We start from the raw sequence: 13,408 nt of genomic DNA, 5'->3' as shown, positions 1-13,408 counted from the left end.
ATATAGTCTTTAAACAACCCATTTAATGTACCTTGATGTTAAATGCTGATTTGTTTGTTTGTTTGTTTGTTATCAGGGATTGAACTTGGAACCTTGCACTTGCGAGGCAGGTGGTGGCACCACTGAGCTAACTCCCTCGCCCGTTAAATGCTGATTTTAAACGTCATACTTTATGTTGTCCAAATATCTTCAGATATTTCAGTTTTAGATTATAAGAATCAAGTTATTCATCATATGAAGGGATCTTTTTAGCTTCAGAAAGAAAACTAGAAATGCTGCTAAATTAATTTTTTATATATATAAAAAAAAGTAAGCTAGAATCACAAGCTAAAGGGGAATTTTTTTTTTTTTAATTATTTTTGCAGTACCAGGGATCGAATTCAGGACCTTGCACTTGTGAGGCAGGCACGGTACCACTGAGCTAAATCCCCAGCCCAGCTAAAGGGGAACTGCTATTTGTCTCCATTTACACCAGTTATATACTAAGTCTCTATAGGAAGTAAGAGCACTTATCTTACCTGGAATACAATATGATTGGTAAATATGTGCTTGATACATCGAACAAAATATTCTGTTTCTGCCTCCGTCAGTTGAACAGGCTCAGAAGACTTGAACAAGGGTCCTAGGTTCATAAACTCGGGAATGGCAGCCAATTGTTCTATCAAGAAAAAAGAAAAGAAAGACCTAAAGAAAACAAGGAGAGCTATGCTAAAATGTTTTAATTTCCAGAAACGGAAAAGTGTTTTAGTTCCATAGTCTTACAAACAGCTGAACATTCAACTAATATTCCCTCAAGTTTTAGCAAAATAATCTTTTAAGTTAGCAAGTTTATATACTAAATTACTAAAAGCAAAAGAAATGAAATTTCTAACTTCTTAAAATTTGAATTCCCTATTAACCAACAACATACAGATAGGAACAACATTCTCAGTTACTAAGTCAGCAATTGGGAATTGGAGTTTCATGAGCTCCAGGCAGCCCTAGCAACTATAAGCTATACTCTTTTGTATACAAAGATCTAACGAGAATAAATCAAATTGAATAAAAGCAGTGGTCTTTATGATATAATGCCTAGGGATCGAAGATTAGTATTTCTACATATCAAATCATCATACCTTGGAAAATGTCTTGCCTGGAAGGAGCCAACTTTTCAGGCTTGGGAGCCACAAGTGTGATTTCTACAAACACATATGAACAATCAAGTTAGCTTCTCTCCACCACTGTGAGCTAAGAATGCAGATGGTAAGACAAGGGCAGAAACTTCTAGCAGAGAATGAGCTACTACTAAATAATACCAATAAATTTTTTGTCACCTATTTTGTGGGTAGGACATTCAGATTGAAATGAATTTACTGGTCATAATGTTATAAAAAAGTGAGCCTTTAAAATAGAGTTTGCTTTAAATACACTGAGATGTAAAAAAATTTACTCATGAAAGGAAAAACAATTTATAAAACAAATCTTATAATCAAAAAAGGATATATCACTTTTAAAATAACAAAAAAAAAACCCTTTGAAAATGTTGAAAATTAAGCATATAATCTTTTATTCTGTTTTTCTGGATTTGAACAACTAAATAGTCCACCACCACCCCTTTTGCAGAAGTAAGAGATTCTTTGGATTTTTTTTTTGGTACTCGGGTTGAACTCAGGACCCTGTGCACCCACTGAGCTAAATCCCTGGCCCCTCTTTGGAAATATTTTTAATGATCTTGTCCTACATTTTTTCAAGATAAATCTTCAATAGGTTTAATTAATTAAAAGATTTGCAAATTCAGGAAATAAAAATTGGAGTTGACAGCACTGTACTGCTTGGAGATAAACAGCGGCAACTAACTTCAAATGCTCGTAACATTTTGGATTAAAAAAAATAAAAAGCACTTTCATACTAGGAGGACATGTTTCATACTGCTTTTATGCCAAAACCAAAAGCCTTTTAGAAAATTCCTAATAAAATACAATTTATCTTATATCAAGTGAAAATTAAACAAAACAATTATCTTCATTTTCTAGTTTTATTTTCTATTTTAGATGATATACTAATATTTAGCAGTTTTGCAAAACTACTTGTATATAAGAAAACTAAGAGAGTTAACTATTCTCATTACCTGCTTTCTGTTCAAAGACAGGAGCCATAGCAAGTGGAATCGATTTCAGGTCAAAGGGTTTTTCGGAAGGTTCCAAAGTATACTGGTGTAAGGCCTTTTCCATTCCTGGTACAGAGACCGTAAGACCTTTTAAGATAGAAAAATCTAAGCTTTATAATCTGTTGGCAATGATTTGTAATATTTATCTAAGCTTTCTGAGGAAAGAAAAAATAACCATTTTATAATCTAAGAAATTAAAAAGAAAGGCTATTATATAAAACTGCCTTATAAAATTATAAACTGGCATATTTCTTTCAAGGAAATATGGGAGCAGAGCATAATATTTTTTTAACAAAATGTAAGTACCTCTTAGAAAAGAAAGCACCTTAGCCACAGGGGAGCAATGCGAGCCTAAGAAAAGAGAAGGATAGACTTATCCAAGAGGGTGATCAAGAAGAATCAAGAATAAGAAATATTCTTCGGGCCCTTGCTTACTTTAAGAAATATTTTGTCATAGGTTGTTTCAAAAGGTTTCCATTATCAAGTTAGAAAATATCCTTGTGAACACAAGTTCCCCCAGAAATGAAAGTGCATTCAAAGAAAAACTAAGCAATTGCCTAGTAGAGCCAGCTAATATACAAAATCATCATGAACTACTATGTTCCAAAACATCATTTGGGGAACAGAAGTATATTTGTTTATGTTCTCGGCTCTCACTGACCATTGAAAATATACGTAGCATTCAGTGCCATCTGCCTCTGCTGTAACACATTTAGATAGAAGGTAGCTCTGTCCCGTACTTCATCATCAGTATCCAACATACACCTGTCCAAGAGAAAAAGAATAGGCATGTCTCAGTATCCCAAAGATTTTGAATAGCTTTAATACCATAACTAGAGGTTATATATTACCACGTTTGTAAAACTGCCAACATTGTCTCCTCAAGTTTTTGGAAAAGTTCTGAATTACTAACGAAATACTGTTACCGTGAATCACAAGTACTACATAAGTAGCACTGAAGGAACTAGGAGAACATGGTAAAATGAAATAGCAGTTTAGACTCTATTCTTGAATCCAACTACATGAACCTGATGTCTTAGACTTCTCTAAAAATTAATAAATGGAAATACTATATTTTCCAAAAATACTAAAAGGATATAGCATTCAGGATTCAGGCACTGTTACCGCTCAAATGGCAATTTGTTTTATTTAAACCAGACAGCTTTTAGCTTGTGATTTACCTGCTTCAATTACAAAGTATAATCACACAGTATGTGCTAAGGCAAATCTTTTCCTCATCAAATAGGGAATTATGTAGTTCACACCTGGTGTTATGCATCATCTAAGATTTCTATGAATTTAGCACCTGTTGTACAAACTGAAGTACATTTTATTATGATTCCAAAGTCACAGGGAAATCCAAAATCAAATTTTACATGTATCTAGCACATACATAATTACTAGAAAGAGGAAAAAAAATGTCATTTACCCCTGACTTACTCTATCAGCTCTATTTTTAGACCCTGGTACAATGAGGATTTCACTATTTTCAGCCATATAGAATTCTTTTTTATTTAATATACTCTTTTACTTACCTTTGTAAGAGTACAAGGATGCTTGGGAGAAGACTCTCATTCTGAGCCCCAAATTTAGCCAGAGCACTCACAGCAGCTATTATGAAGCATAAAACAAAGCAACATAAATGTTGACTTCCTGGAATTAAACCGAAAGCAGTCTATGTCCAGGGGAGAGAAAAATCTCTTGTTTTATTGAGTGCTTCTTAATCTTATTCCTTTGATACATTTAAGCATAGACAGAATTCTGAAGGCGACAGGAAGCTCTGAATAAGAAAATCCTCCATGCATTGTGGAAGAAGAATGATGCATATTTTCTGTATGAGCTATGTCTCTACCCTACTACTCCTTATATATCATCTGATATGATTAAGTTCTAATTCAAACAAGTAGCCCCAAGTATAAAAAGAACCTCTATTATCAAAATTTCTTTCATTCAATAAAGTTTCATTGTTTATTTAACTTCTGTGAGGAACTGTGGTATGTACTGGAGGTAGAAAGTAAAAGACACGGTTTCTGATTTTAAAATTACACTGCAGCAGGAAAGATAGACAAGTGAAGAAATAATTACAATGCAGCATAGTAAGTCCCAGGTAGAATTATATTCAGGATGATAAGTGAGTACAGAAAAGAGAGCTTATATCAGAACTGGTGGAGGAAAAGAGAAGGAAGTGACACCTATTACTTGAGCTAAAATTTTAAGAACAAGTAGTGGTGTCAGAGGGGAAATGCAGGAAAGATTAGAGGTAGAGAGAACAGTAAGTATACACGCCCCCCTGTATAGAATAGAACACATGGTATATTATCAGACCCAAGTGAGCAAGGCTGAGCATAAAACCTGTGTTGGAGAACAAAGGATTCAAAGTGAAAGGCCAGAGATAAAACAGAAGTCAGGTATGGGTCAACCTCCAAGTTGTTATTAAAAGACATTAGATATGAGATAATTTTTTGTATTTTAGTTTTGTGGAGAATGGACTGGATACATGTGAAACTAAGAACAGTCAGACCACTTAGGTATCTGATATTGAAGAGAGCCTAAGTCATGACAGTAGAGACAAGAGAATGAAGAAACATTAAGGAAGGAGAACTGCCAGGACTTTGCCAAAGAATAAAGAGGGTTATAAATGGTGGAATATATGCCTGATTTTCACAGATGACTGTATAACAAAGGTGAGAATGTCAGTTTGAGTTAGTTTGAATTTCAGGTTGAATGTGAAGTGGAGCAGGAAAGACAGACATGATAGATCAGGAAAGAGGAATGATAGAATGATAGCATATCAACAGAGCTCTGAAAATGATCACCAGGAGGAATGTGTATGTTGAAAGACAAAATCCTAACAACGAGTATTTTAAGGAACTCACTCTGCAAGAGAAGCTCTCTAAGTAAGACTGAGGAATTACAGAAAAATGTAGGGCATTATGGAAACCAAAGGAAGAAATAATTTCATGAAGGGCTTAGTCAACAGCAAATCAAACTGAGACATGAACAAAGGTAAAAACATTGAAGTGTCCAACTTAATTTTACTATTTTATAAGTAACTTTTTAAAAGTTTCAGAGGATTTTTAAAGGAGAGGGCTAAATTATATTGAGCTAAAGAGAAAATGTTAAAGAATTCATAGAGACAGCTAGTAATGGCTACTTCAAGTTTATCTCAGAAGAGAAAGAAAAGTAATCAGTATTTAATGAGAGACAAGGGGTTACAGGAGGATTTATATTTTTAATAGATATTTGGACCTCTTCATATGCTAGGAAAAGCAAAGATGAGAGAGGAAGAGTTCTCTAAAAATATAGAGAGACACATCCAAACACAAATTCTATTCATACCTATATTCATAAGTGAAAAAATGGAGAAGCCACCAAAGTATTCTCATCATACTGAAAGTCAAGGATTATCTGTCTCCAAGGCAAAAATCTGGAGGGAAATTGGAGTGCAGAGAAAGAGCATGTACTGTATCTGGGCCCAAGGAGTGTCCCAAGATTTTACCATCAAACAGATTTTGCAACTTTATTTCCAACTTCATTACCACCTTCTTGAGTTATATATTTCAGAACATCAGCAGTGACATCATTTTCAATGTTCCCATGACTTACCAGCTCTGACAGCCTCATTCTCTAGGACAACCCGATTAAAAATGAAGCGGATGTACTTAGAGGGGACAGGTGTTCTGGGGCCCTCTTTGCCCAACAAGTGTAGAATCTTAGTAGCCAAAACAGTGTGTTCACAATCCTCAATAAATTCACAAAGGTGGGCTAGACCTGCTTCTTTACTGTCAGGATTTTCTTCCACAATGGTGATTATGCAGTCCACAATGGCCCGCTTGTATTCAAAGCCTCCCTGGCCAAAAGAAAAAACAAAACAAAACAAAAAAAAACACAAAACAAAAAAGATAAAACAGCCATTTGTTATAAGGATACTTTTTGGAGAAATGTTTATATTCTAAGGCACATGCTTATAATATTCAAATTTAAATTTCTCTTTTATAAAAAATAAAGTTTTTCTCCAAATGGAAAAAGAATACTGTAGCATGTTTAGTAATTAGACAGCAACCAGAATTAAAAGTATGCTATTTGAGAGGCTTACTGAGATGATAAATAAATCTAATGAAAACATCATGCTATTTAACAGTAATCACGAGAATTTATTCTGCTATGGTTAAGGAATGTTCTACTTACATCATCTCGGAGCATGTTGGAAAGGAAAGTCATCATGACACTATGCTTTCGTGGATACTTCTGACAGAGAGCACTAATAGCTTGTACAACCACCACCTGCAGGAAAACAGGAGAACATTTGCCTTAGAATGACTGTGTGACACCCACTTATGGTACAAAAAACACAGAGCCTGGCATGTTGGTACACACTTGAAATCCTAGCTACTTGCGAGGCTGAAGTAGGATTTCAAGTTCAAAACCAGCCAGAGCAACTTAGTCCCTATCTCAAAAAAAAAAAAAAAAAAAAAGCCAGGGATTTAGCTCAGTGGTTCCTCCACCTGCCTCACAAGTACAAGGTCCTGAGTTCGATCCCTGGTGCCCAAATAAATATTTTTTAAAAAAAAGAATGGGGAGTATAGCTCAGGGTCACAGTACTCCTGCATTCCATCCACACCACTAACACGAGAGATAGAGAGAGAGGGAGAGAGAGAGAGAGAGACAGACAGACAGAGACAGAGAGAGACAGAGAGAGACAGACTAAGAGAGAAAAAATGCACTTTCACAATTTTAGCTACTAGGCATACTTTCTCTTATGATTTACTATAAGCTAAGAAAGTGCTGTAGCTACCTAAAATTGCAGTAATGGTTCTTCATAAAAGATAAGTAATGAGACCCCCAAAAGAAAGTAAAAAACAATATCAGAATAAAGTTCATTCAACAGATTCCAATCCTCTACCCCAAGCAAATAGGCAAATAAAAATTCTTAAAATGAAGACTAATATAAAAAGTTTAATCAGACTGATTCTCATACAGGAAATAGAAAAAGCTATCCAAGAATGACTTGATAAGATGATTTGTAGGGTAATGTTATCATAACTTTGAAAACCAATGTCAAGAAGTATGAAAGGTGTGATATTTGACCCTACTTGCCGCCGACAAGTTAATCTGACAAGTTAATACTATAGGCTCTTGGTACAAAACAAGACTCTCGAGTCAAAGATGAAAGATGGTACATTACAGTAAAAGCAGTGGCTGGAGTATCAGCATTCTGGGGTCCTGAAGGGCAAATGCAAAGAAAGTCAGATAAATACCTAGATGTACGATGGACTGCATTACAAATTAAGAACCCTGAGGCATGGAACTGACCATTTTACCATGAGCAGCAAACATGCCTTTCCTTGGTTCTTTGTCGCTGCTTCTGCTGTTGTTATTTTGTTGGGTCTTGCTCTGTAATTCAGACTGGCTTTGAACTCACTACGTGGTCCAGGATGGCCTCAAACTCACTGGGATGGATCCTCCTGATTCAGCCTCTGTAGTGCTGGGATTATACGTGTGTGCCACCATGATTGGCTACTTTTCTTTGTTCTTAAGGAAAATATCACTTGGCTAGGTAATAAGCATGCTTGCTTTTTCCTTCCCAGAGAATTGGAAGGAAGCGTCTCCTTTACTTTAGAATGAGACACTATTATCTTCTAAGGCTGGATGATATCTTATGTTACACAAAGGGAACAAAAGGGCAAAAGTGGGAAACAAAAGGCAGTTAGTGCATAACTAGCAAGATGTGCAGAACGCAAACAGAACCAAGGGGACCTGAGACATAACTCCCAAAACCAGATAGCATCAAATTTATGTACAATACACTGTTTCAGAGAATAGAAAAATCAAAGAAAATGTCTATAATCTTTTAATGAAACAAAGATACCTAAACCTAATAAAGATAGCATATATGCACAGAAAGAAAAATTAGACTGAAAGAATTTATAAATATTAATGTAAAAATTCTAATATTTTAGCTAACAGACTCTAATGCTCCATTGAGAGTAATACATAATGATGAAATGGGATTTATATCAAAAATGCAAGGATGGTTTACTATTAGAAAATTAATATATATTATCTTGTATCCAAAATGCTGATAAAATTGAAGTCATTCCCAACAAAAATTCTTGAAAAATGGGAATGTATGGATGCCTCCATAATGTAACTATATACCTCAATCCTAATATCAGCACATTACTTAACAGGGCACTCCAAGAGGTATTCCCATGAATTTCAGAAGCACTACAAAGATACCATTACCTCTACTATTACTTAACAATATTCAGGAGCTGTTAACCAATGTAATTAAGCAAGAGAAAATAACAAATATTGGAAAAACAAAAAATTTATTATATTGTAAGATGACTGACAGAATAAATGAAAACTCCAAAGAATCAACAATAAAACTACTCAGGAAAATAATTCAGCAAGATAACAGAATATAAAGTTAACATACAAACATACCAGTATTTATATACATGAGTAATAACTAGTTAGAAGATATAATAGCCTAAAAGGGGAGGGAGATAAAGGGAAGCTGGATAACAGGTACCAAAACAGCTATACAGAAGGAATAAATTCTAGCATTCTACAGCACAGTGAGTGACTGTAGCTCACAATAATTTTTTGGGGGGTACTGGGGATCAAATTTGTGCCCTTGCGCTTGCAAGGCAGGTAGCAGGTGGCAGAATCATTGAGCCAAATCCCTGGGCCCAACCTATTATATATTTTATAAACAACTAGAACAGAGGAGCTCAAAGGCTCCAAACATAAAGAAATGTTAAGGAGATAGGCTAATTACTCTTACTAATTGGTACATGCTACATACATACTTATGTTGGAACTTGATACTGTATCCCATAAATTAGTGCACTTATTATATGCTAAACAAGTAATTTAAAAATCTATAGTTGCAATAAAAGGATAAAATATTTAACAATAAGCATTTAGAAAATATCCTAAACATATAAAAATTCTTAAAAGGCACAAAAGTAGATTTGAACAGCTGAAAAGACATCCCTTGTTCTTGGTTATGATGTTTCAACATGACTAAGATGGCTGTTCTTCACTACACTTAACTTACACATTTAATGTGACCGCAATAAAAATACCAGTGAGATTTTTCCTTAAGGTAAAAAAGTTGATACTAAAATTCATAATGAAAATAAAAATGCAATAATACTCAGGAAAATAATAAAAATAAATAGCGGTAATAGAGAGACTAACAAATACTAATACAACATACAAAGCTCCCATATTTGAAATAGTGTATGACAATGGTGTATAAACAGATAAAGCCAACAGAACAGAAAGCCCAGAAACAAACCTACACAGATATGGAAATTTTACTATATGAAAAGGATAATAGCTCATATCACAGGGCAAAGATGGTCTTTTAAATAAAATTTTGGGGAGCAAATGAATAGTTATGGGGAAAGGATAAAATCAGATCTATTTGTCACACCATATGCAAAAGTAAAATCTAATAGATTAGGGATCTAAATGTAAAATATGAAAGCATTAAGTGCACTACAATAAAACACGGGGTAAAATCCTATATTATTTGAAGAAAAAGGCTTTCCAATGTGTTAGGAGATCGCACATGTTATAATATAACCCCCCTAGCCATTTTATATCTTACTTCCAGGTTCTTTCCTGACTCTGAGTCCTTTTTCTCCCGCCGAAATTGTAAAGCGCAAAATTCAAAAGACAACCTGGCTTGCGATAGGATAACAAAGACCGCTTCTTCCAAGGAAGGATCTTCCGTTGCCTGCCCTATAAATATCCCAGTATTTCCTCTTCTCGCTCTCTCGCTCTGCTTTCCTGCCTCCCGCTTGCCTCCCTATAATAAAAATCTCCTGCCGGACCTCTCGGTGCGTGAGTGGCATAATTGGATAAGGGGCACCCAAAGGGGGCTCGAGACCCCTTTCATTGGTGTCAGAAGTGGGATCTGGGATTGCCAGGCCCACAGGCTAAAACGCCTGAGGCCCGAAACCCAGATTCTAGGGCGCCCCTGCTCAACCCCCGCCCGACGTCCGCGACCATTCTCCTCGTCGCCATCTTCGCAGCCACCACCGACCTGCTGATCTTCCGACCCACACTTTTTTGGGGTAAGTTCCCCTTTCTGAAAAGTCTTCAGGATAACGGGGACCCCAGACCTCAGACCACCCACTGGGATCACATTTGGGACACGGCTGGGCGCCAGGCTCTGTCCTCACTCTCTCGCAAACCAGGTTTGCCACATTTGAGCTAAGTCCAGGACTTAGCTTCACTTAAACTCCTATCTTGTGTGAGGGACGCCTTCACAAGAAACCGAGTTTCCGTCCTCTAGACCAGTTCTAGAGAAGAGGGGGTCTTATCAGAACTCTCGGAGACGTCTGGACTTCTGATAACCTCCTTATCCCGGTGGTCATGGGCTCTGGCTCCTCCATACCCGCAGACTCTCCTTTGGGATGCTTACTCAGGAATTTGGAGGGTCTTGATTTAAAACCCAAACGGCTAATTCGCTTGTCTACTCAAATTTGGCCCCAATATAAATTAGGCAATCAAAACGTCTGGCCGTCTAACCGCCCCTTTGAATCGGGTCTAATTAGAGACCTTTACAACTTATGCGAGCGACAAGGAAAATGGTCGGAGATCCCATATGTCCAAGGCTTTTCCTATCTTGCTAATCAGCCCTCTCTTTGTTCCACTGCCAAAACTGCTCCAATACTTTTGCAGACTCAAAGCCTTTCCGCTACCAACCCCTCTTCTTCTGACTCACCCGCCCAACCCGATCCGGGAGATGACCCCCCTCCTTATCAGGTGGCAAAAATTCCTTCCACTCCTCCCCCTACTCCATCTGACTCCTCCCAACCCTCTGAATCTCCCACCTCTCTCATTTCCCCTGGACCTCTCACTCCCCCACCCCATGCGCTGACTCCACCCCTCACTCGCTCCAGGTCACACAAGGGCCACACGATGGCGCCCTTGCGCGAGGTAGCCGCAGCCAAAGGAATTGTCCGCGTTCATACTCCTTTTCCTATGTCTGAACTAGCTCTCATTCAGGCCAAGCTTGGTTCTTTTACAGCCGATCCGACTACCTTTATAAAACAATTTCAACTTTTGACTCAGTCTTATCAACTAACTTACCATGATCTCTTTGTACTTTTAACCAATGCCTTAACTCCCGAAGAAAATAGAAGAGTGCTGGATCAGGCTCGTGCACATGCAGACCAAGAACATTTAACCAACAATCACCACCCGGCAGGTGCTGCTGCAGTCCCTGATCAGGACCCAGAATGGGACTACTACACAGAGGTGGGAATTGCAGCTCGAAACAGGTACCAAAATTGTCTCCTTCATGAGCTCCGCGGAGCTGCCATGAAGGCCATTAATTATGAAAAGCTTAATGAAATTATACAAGACAAAAACGAAAATCCATCCACCTTTTTACAAAGGCTAACTGATGGCCTCCTTCAACACACCAAACTAGACCCTGAGTCTGTGGATGGTCAGAGATTATGATGCATTTCTTCTCTCAGAGCTACCCCGACATTAGACTTAAACGAAAAAAGCTTGATCGGGGGCCCTTGACCCCTCAGGCAGAGGTTCTGGCCACAGCATTCAAGGCCTACTATGGCCAAGATGACCTCAAAATTACAAAGAAATATCAATTATTAGCACAAGCTCTTAATTTGACCAGTCCACATACGCCACAGGAAAGAAAACCCCTACAAAAGAGCTCCCAATCACCAGGCCCCTGTTACAAGTGTCATCAGGAAGGCCACTGGGCAAAGGACTGTCCTAATCCCAGAGTGCCAACTAAGCCCTGTCCCAAATGCCACCAGAGGGGACATTGGGGCACAGACTGTCCCTTGGCATCCACCCACCATCAGACCGTCAGCCCCACAGCTCCCCAACATGCGGACCTGATAGGTCTAGCAACAATGGAGGGACAATGAAGAGGCCCTGGCACATCTGGCCCAACGCGGATCACCGCCCAGGAGCCCAGGGTAATCCTGACTGTAGCAGGTAGGACCCTTTCTTTCTTATTGGATACTGGTGCCAGCTTCTCTGCACTACGAGAATACTGGGGGCCTACCTCCCTTTCTCACACTTCTATTGTTGGGGTAGAAGGCCAACTACAGCGCCCTAGCCAGACTCCCTTACTGTCATGCACAATTGGTGACTTTTCCATTTCTTCATTCACTCCTAGTCCTCCCATCCTGTCCCATTCTCTTATTGGGTTGTGACATTTTATCTCAAATTGGAACATCCATTCATTTTTTATGGTCAAGCCCTTCCAGCACTCCGACAACTTCCCTCTGCCTGGTACTATCTCAAGCCCTCCAATCCTCATCTTCCCAATCCAACTGGCCAATTAGCCCCTCTCTTGTTAATCCTCAAGTATGGGATATCCACTCTCCCTCAGTAGCCAAATGTCCCGTCAAAATTCTCCTTAAAAATCCCTCACAATTCCCTAACTTGGCACAATACCCCCTTCCCCGCTCTAGCTTAGAGGGATTAACCCAATAGTACATGATCTCTTACAAAAGGGACTCCTGTGACATGCCAACTCTCCCTTTAACACTCCCATTTTAACAGTAAAAAAACCCAATGGAACATATCAATTAGTTCAGGATCTCAGAATTATTAATTTAGCTGTTATTCCCATACACCTAATCATGCCAAACCCACCCTCCTGTCTTCCATCCAATCCAATGCCACTTATTTTTCTGTTTTAGACCTCAAAGATACATTCTTTTCTATCCCTTTACACAAAGATTCTCAAGACATTTTCACATTTACCTGGACTGATCCCTTGCACTTAAAAAACCCTCCCAATAAATAAACAAGGCCATTTTCTGGAACAGTACCTCACCCTTTGTCTTACTTCACTGGACAAGAGAATATCTAATGGTCATGGGAAATGCTAATACTAAACCAAATGTTCTTAAGTACATAATTCAAAATTTTGATAACAATTTTATGGGGGACTATAAAATAAAACTACAACCAAAGATGTTTTTTTAAAAAAAAACAAAAAAAACAAAAAAAAACTGTGAGTCATCATGGTCTCAGCTAAGCCAGACTTTGCCCACAGGACAACTCTAGACAAAGGAAAAATTATCAGCCTTTGTTTTACTTACCTGAAACTTTGATAACGTGGAGCCCCTTGTGCTGTAGGAGCTGCTCAAGTTTCTCCATGGTAATCAGCTACTAGTGAGAACTATTTAGTTTTGGTCTTAAAACAATTACTTGACAAATCTGCTGTTTTTCCCATGGAAAACTTGC

At 37.9% G+C, this 13,408-nt stretch overlaps 1 protein-coding gene across 1 annotated transcript in view; it reads right to left on the bottom strand.

Moving 5' to 3' along the window:
• The window catches only part of Copg2 (COPI coat complex subunit gamma 2), a 136,216-nt gene that overhangs the window by 48,797 nt on the left and 74,011 nt on the right, over positions 1-13,408 (bottom strand). Inside the window, exons 13-19 of the mRNA XM_010633522.3 lie at positions 6,335-6,430; positions 5,753-5,996; positions 3,682-3,757; positions 2,808-2,911; positions 2,108-2,233; positions 1,116-1,178; positions 519-658 (exon numbers count right to left, since the gene is read on the bottom strand). Coding sequence (XP_010631824.1) covers positions 519-658; positions 1,116-1,178; positions 2,108-2,233; positions 2,808-2,911; positions 3,682-3,757; positions 5,753-5,996; positions 6,335-6,430 — 849 coding nt within the window. The remainder of the gene's footprint in view (positions 1-518; positions 659-1,115; positions 1,179-2,107; positions 2,234-2,807; positions 2,912-3,681; positions 3,758-5,752; positions 5,997-6,334; positions 6,431-13,408) is intronic.

Source organism: Fukomys damarensis, unplaced genomic scaffold (genome assembly GCF_012274545.1).
Source record: "Fukomys damarensis isolate Sample0158 unplaced genomic scaffold, DMR_v1.0_HiC HiC_scaffold_4, whole genome shotgun sequence".
NCBI lineage: Eukaryota > Metazoa > Chordata > Mammalia > Rodentia > Bathyergidae > Fukomys > Fukomys damarensis.
The sequence above is the reverse complement of the archived record's forward strand: the minus strand, read 5'-3'. Positions and strand labels throughout refer to the sequence as shown.